Source organism: Schistocerca americana, chromosome 2, assembly GCF_021461395.2.
Source record: "Schistocerca americana isolate TAMUIC-IGC-003095 chromosome 2, iqSchAmer2.1, whole genome shotgun sequence".
NCBI classification, from domain to species: Eukaryota; Metazoa; Arthropoda; class Insecta; order Orthoptera; family Acrididae; genus Schistocerca; species Schistocerca americana.
The window spans coordinates 282,235,096-282,241,954 of NC_060120.1; the positions used below are offsets into that span (position 1 = coordinate 282,235,096).

The 6,859-nt window shown below is 44.8% G+C and overlaps 1 protein-coding gene across 1 annotated transcript in view; it reads right to left on the minus strand.

Annotated features, from left to right (window-relative positions):
• The window catches only part of LOC124593961, a 151,936-nt gene extending 146,280 nt beyond the window's left edge, over positions 1-5,656 (minus strand). The window contains exon 1 of the mRNA XM_047132309.1: positions 5,559-5,656. Within this exon, the coding sequence (XP_046988265.1) occupies positions 5,559-5,656 (98 nt within the window). The remainder of the gene's footprint in view (positions 1-5,558) is intronic.
• Positions 5,657-6,859: the final 1,203 nt, after the last annotated feature.

Genomic DNA, 6,859 nt, shown 5'->3' on the forward strand with positions numbered 1-6,859 from the left:
GACATATAACGTGCTACTGTATATTCCTTTACTATAATGCAGGGCTTCCCAACCTTTTCAGCTGACGGACCCCTTCTTCAGTCGATAATACGTGGCGGACCCCTAGTCAGTCAAGAGCACAGTAACTTCAAATTTCAGAGCGAAACCCATGGGAACTGAAAGCTTCTTAATGCAGGTGCCATGTTCCCAATGACCCCCCCCCCTCCCCCCCGAAGTATCAATAGTCTTTCGTTTAGAGATGAATGAAAACAACCTGAAATTAACGATCCAATTGGAATTCTCACTGTATCCAGACACTTACTAGTAGATTTACTCCCTTTGTTCAACACACTATAGCCTGATTAAAATTACTTGGTAACTGAAATTTCATACGATGGACCTGTCTTCCTCCAAGAACAATCAACGTCACGTCCAAACTGTTCGCTGTTGACAAGCTGTCGCTTATGGTCTGTTCACTTCCACTATTTAGCTACTGTTATGTAAGGAGTATGCATATTTCGTAACAGTCGTGTGTGTGTGTGTGGGGGGGGGGGGGGGGGGGGGGTTCGTGAAATCCGAAGAAGAATGTTCAAATGTATGTAAAGTCTTCCTCTGAGCGTCCTCCCTCCTCATTCATTTCAACTGGAAACTTCCCTTGTTGTGAAGGCGATGGAGAAACTGCAGCCTTCTTCAATGATCCTGACTTCAGCCACCGGTCCATGTTAGAAGTAATAAACTGGTCAAAAATCGACTTATGAAACAGGTAGTGCACTGACAAGGCAAGTTTAACATTTAATTATGGCTGGGGCCGCATGCGTGCCAGCGAGCGCTGTGACTGTTCGACAAAGCTCGCTCCGCGCATGCGTAGAAGGTTTCAGCGCATCTAGCGCCGTGAGCCGGCGCACAAACGACCCCCGTATTTTTGCTAAACAAAAAAAATGGCTCTGAGCACTATGGGACTCAACTGCTGAGGTCATTAGTCCCCTAGAACTTAGAACTAGTTAAACCTAACTAACCTAAGGACATCACAAACATCCATGCCCGAGGCAGGATTCGAACCTGCGACCGTAGCGGTCTTGCGGTTCCAGACTGCAGCGCCTTTAACCGCACGGCCACTTCGGCCGGCTTTTGCTAAACAGTCCATCAGAGAAGCCACATTCTCCGGCACGAAACTGTGTACGTTCTCACTTAGGAACCACAAAGACTGCTTGGGGATACAATCTGAAGTAAAAGTACACATGTTTTTCAAACGAAAAAAAAGTGATGAATTTGATTTTCACATTTTTATTCAATAAATTTACTCATTATTTGACACGATTTGGTGAAGGGCGACCGCGGACCCCCTAGAAAGAGCCGGCGGACCCCTAAGAGGTCCGCGGACCACAGGTTGGTTCAAATGGCTCTGAGCACTATGGGACTCAACTGCTGTGGTCATCAGTCCCCTAGAACTTAGAACTACTTAAACCTAACTAACCTAAGGACATCACACACATCCATGTCCGAAGCAGGATTCGAACCTGCGACCGTAGCAGTCGCACGGTTCCGGACTGCGCGCCTAGAACCACGAGACCACCGCGGCCGGCACCACAGGTTGGGAAGCCCTGCAGTATAATGTGTAAAAACACCGACAACAACGGTAGCTTGCCACACTGTTCTCGACAGAAAAAGGAAGAAATCTTAATTCCGGTTAGCAGCATCGCTAAACATTTAAGAAGAAGCAATTGTTCCGCTGTAGTGAGAACATCTCGGAGCTGGGTGGGATTAAGACCTTGTTCCAGTTACCGTTCTGAAGATGGATTATTCTTGTTGTGGCCTTTACGGGATGAAGTGAAACCAGGAACCTAACTAAACTGGAATGATGTAGCTCACAGAAAGAATTTTGGCCAATAGTGCGACAACAATAATTTCGACATTTAGTTCGCATACAACTTATAAGGAATGACGATGTGGAGAGATGTGCGAATAAATTCTACGGAGAGCACTAGGTTACAGTTAGTAACTGAAATCTCTGCAAGATAGTTTCAGTAGTGAATGGCATTAACTAGCTGAGTTCCGGAAGGGTACCACATCAGTCCTAATGGCGACGCGCGAAAAACTGCGCTGTCATTAACGACTCTGCTGGCCACTTAATGCAGGCCGTTTTCCTACATGGTTCAGAAACTTTCTAACTAAGATTAAAGACTGTTAGAAGTACCATCCGAGGTAGAACAACCTACATCATCAGGAACACAGTAAATGCGGCGTCCGAAATTCGTGTTTGAATCAGTTCTCACGGCGTAGTAGCCAAATGTAGTGCAATTTCTAGCCAGTGAAAGTGGCTAACGTCTGAAGAGCTGTGCGTATCAAAGAGTTTGCAAGTGGCTTGAAAGGGTGCACTAACTGGCAATGAGATCACCGAAGGACTTCATTTACTTAAGATGATACGCGCTCTGACCACACCTGTCAGCAGTGAAGCAAATCGTGAATAATGACTATGCGCTTAGTCGCAGTTTATGAAGAGTACTGAAAGTGGTAGCCGAATGTCTCACAAGAAAAATATAAATGTTATCCCACAGCACAGCACCCAGTGGGCTATGAACAAGACAAGCGATATTTTTTCTCACTATATGAAGACACAGGTTCAACCCGCTATCAAATACTATGGAGCATTCAACAAACAGCGCTCTGTATTGTGAAAAGACAGTCCCAACGGCTCAGGCATTAAAAATCGACAGACGCAGTAGGACGGCACGATACTGTACCATTTCCCGACGAAACTGAAGTCTGTAAGCTAGTTTTTCATACTGTTTTTTTTAAGTGTCAATAAGATCTAAGCACCAGAAGTTCGACTGAAAGTGCCGTTTTCCATAGTAAGCTTTCGGCATTTGTGCTGGACGCTGTTGGACCGCCATTCCATACGTCTCAGAAATGATTTTACGACGCTCAGATTACAGGAAAATGTGGAGAATGACCTGGAAGTCGAGCGTTTTCAATATGTTGGTGGGGCGTGAGGAAGAGGGAGGGGGGGGGGGTGCTAGGTGTGTTTGAAATGGTATTGCAACCACCAGGTCAGATTATTATTAAGGAGGTGTCAGACTTTGAAGAATAAAGTTACTCTGCTTGAAAACATAAAATAGGTCTATGACATTTTGATGTGAACAGGCCTAACAGCTGGTAAAATTATTTCTGTATTTTTAAAGTGTGATTCTCTCTCTCTCTCTCTCTCTCTCTCTCTCACACACACACACACACACACACACACACACACACACACACACAACAAGACAGACAGAAGTTTACGATACAAATGCAACGCTTTCAGCATCTTATATCCTTTACGTTAAGTCGCAGATGAGGTGCATTACGGTAAGAAAAATTGAAAAACCGAAACTTGTGTCATATTATACTACTTTTGACCAGCAAATAATGTCTGTTGCTACTCTAATCGTACGATATCTTCACAGAAAAAGAAATCGGTGCCCACAGAGAAGGGTACATAGGAGTCGAAAACTTCTGAGTAACCAACACAAGGAAAATGTTTTGTCTTTTGCTGAGGGCAGGTGTATAAATACACACTTCATTTTAGAAACATGGATTAAAAAAGGTAGTTACCACCTCTCATTAAGGTGAGAAACGTGGCAAGTTTGCGAAATACCAAGTTAACATAACATGTAATAACAGTAATAATAATATCGGGAACAACGAGATTAACGACCCATAGATGTTGCAGGCCACGCAGTTGCGATTTGGCTGGAATAATGTTTATTCATAAAGCAAACTAATAGCGAAAGTGGTCGTATTTAGAGTTAGTGTTACACTCGAGCGCATATCCATTTGACACAGTTCTGTCAGTCACAATCTCATCGCGAAATACAAGTCTAATATTCCACCTCGTTACCTTCGCGAAAAGTTCACACCAGGCGCGCGGCTGCTCACCGCTCAGAGACAAAGTCCCGCGATACCACACAACGCGAAATTTTCTAAGTCGTTTCACTTCCTAGCTGCCTAAAGATTGACTGTCCGCTTTCGCGTCTCAATCCGAACTTTGGTGTCTCCAGCCGAACTGTCCGCTTTCGCGTCTGCACCGGCACTCCCTCTGCTTGACCCCGGCCGCGACTCCCGCGCGCCGAATATCCTCGCTGAACTGACTAGGGCAGTTCCCTTTCCTGAAGCCGTCCATCTGATTGGCTACAGCTTATTCTACATTATTTCACATTTTAACATATTTAAATAATCAAAGCTTGACCACTGTCACGTTATAAATAAATTCACAATAATATCCATTACATAATAAACGTTAAATTCTTTTACATAAAACCAATACAATTTCCTTCTTAGCTTTGCATGCCACGGCTAGTAGCCTTGCACCAACGTGCTTTCTGATAAATAAGTAAAGAACAAAGTAACTATTATGCACTAAACTTTACAACAAATATTCTGTTACCTAATGATTCAATAGGGTGTCATGCTGTCATCGTTCAATGTGTTTTGTGTGGAGGAAATTATGATCTGCTGCTTAACTGTAAATACTGATAATTTAAATTTACTATATCTTTTAAATAAATGAAGTTACAGAGTTGATATTTACAACGTTTGTCATTTTAATGATGCGCTTCCATATGATATGTCGATCGTTAAGATCGACCAAAGCGTTCGGATTTTAGCATTCAGGTCTTTGTTACAAAACTTCTTAATTTCATTCTAACAGTAAATCCTAAACTATTATAGATATGATCAATATTCAAGTTTTATTGGGATCACCATGAAAATTTATGGAGGATGGCAAATTAAAATTACTGTGGCTAGATTCCCTGAATTACTACAGAACTAAATAGTTTTCATAAATGTTTCCCTTCATGGCCGATCATAAGTCCGTCATATTTAACAGTGCTCTGGTTCCCTGGGTTTCCCTATGACGTTGGTTCTCGTCTCTCACCTGCACACTACCTGCACACTACAGCGCTTAGGCCTCCACAGACAATAGACGCCTGTGAGTTTCCCCATCTCGTGGTGAATCTGCGCCCTTTGTAGCACGCGGTCCTGGACGACAGGATTCGTTTCACAATCCCTGAAGGCTGACTCTTTCGGCCATATACTTAAATGAGAGCAAAGTGTTCGTTAACTCACAAAATGTGTGCCACGGTCTTCCACGAAAAAGACTATTACCCATTAGGAGAAGGTAGTCCGCTATTTTGCAAAGTTCCAGAGAAGGCAGCACGGGCTATAAAAGCTCGTACCTGAGAGGCGCCCAGCTGTCAATGAGTGTCGCAGACGAGCGTGAAACTGCGACGCGGTACTTGACTCAGACTGACAGCCGACACGGGATCGTTGCGAGCCCCCTCCCAGCGTCGGACGCAAAAAGCGGCGCGCGGCCTATGCGTGTGCGTGCTGTACGTTAGAGCTCCTAATTACCGCGGGCTTTGTCTCCTGCGGCCAAGGACGCCCGCTAATCGCGCCGTCTGTTCGTTAAAGGCTAGCTCGCTCATTAAAGAACTCATGACCCACAAATTACTCACCCGAGACGGGGGCAAAATCTGCGATGGCTGATCTGAACGAAAAACCTTTCCCGGCGCAGAAGTATCTGTGTAGAGTGCATTTACCGCTCGGCCGGCGGCGTGCGCGGGGGCACAAAGGGCGCAGCAACGCGTCCTGATGAGAACCCGCCACAGCGCGCCGTCCCAGCAGATAAGGCGGCCATTCTGAGCCGGCAGAACGGCTCCGCTCAGGCGCGAGCCATTAATACCTCGTTGCGCAAAGACAGACGTACGTCGATTCACTTTGAGGAAAAAAGGAAACTGTGAAAGACGCGTTCACACACTGAATCGTTTTTACCAAACCAGGTACATGCGGAGGTTCGTAACGTATCAGTCTTGGCTAAGCTCGACGACTCGTCACGCTCACTGCTACGAACACGAAGAGCCCGTTTCTAGTATCTGGGTAGGTGCAGGCGCGAGGGGGAGAAGTTTGTTCAGCTTGGTGAAGATAGGCCGATCTTTCCGTGATCCTTGTAAATGGATCGTGGTCGAAGCAGCACTTTACACAGTGGTGCTACTAGTGGGGTCAGGAAATGGCCTACATTTGACTCCTGAAGCCGATTGACACAAAGGTTTGGATGTTAAAAAAATGCGAGGAGTAATTTGGCGCTGCAGCACGCGACGGGTGTAGCAGGCAAGTCTTGTGCCCTCTGGGGTGGAGGTGGAGTTTCGAAACGTATTTCTGGTGTTGGTAGTCAGTGACTCTTCGTGGTCAGCCAAGTTATTTTTTCAAATGTGGAATCCCTGCAAGAAACCAAAAGTGTATTCCCGAGTGCGGGGGTCGAATCCTGACAAATCCATTTCCTGGGACAGTGGTGCGTTTCAGAGAGCGAGTAAGTGCTTCGTACGTGCTCGTATCAGACAGCAAAGCTGAAGGCGGTGTTGGATTTTGTGAGAACCACTGGCGATGTCCATTTTCCAGCCAGGTGGTGGGATCACATAATTTTTCTGAAGGCAGTAATTAGCTACAGTGCTGTCATTATTTTCCACTGTGTAGTGAGCACTTAACCCTGTCTCGCGGGTCAAAACGAGCCTTGCGACCCGTTCTCATATTATGTAAGCGTAGCAGTGCATTCGGCGTTACCACTTCCAAAATCATCAAAAGCAGGACAGTGTTTCACAAAAAGAAGCGTATTTCTTTAAAAAAGGCATGATAATTTACTTTAGAATGAGCGGTAAATAACACACTGAAAATCTGCTGTAACATTAAACAACGGTATTTAATTGTATAACACAATGCAATTATCCTCATGTGATTTTCAGTCTTTCCCAGTGGTGTTTCCTTTTTCAACAGGATTTACTACTTAGGAAATAACTGAATTGTTATTTTGAAGAACATAACTATAAAATTCTTCACACCCTTGAAT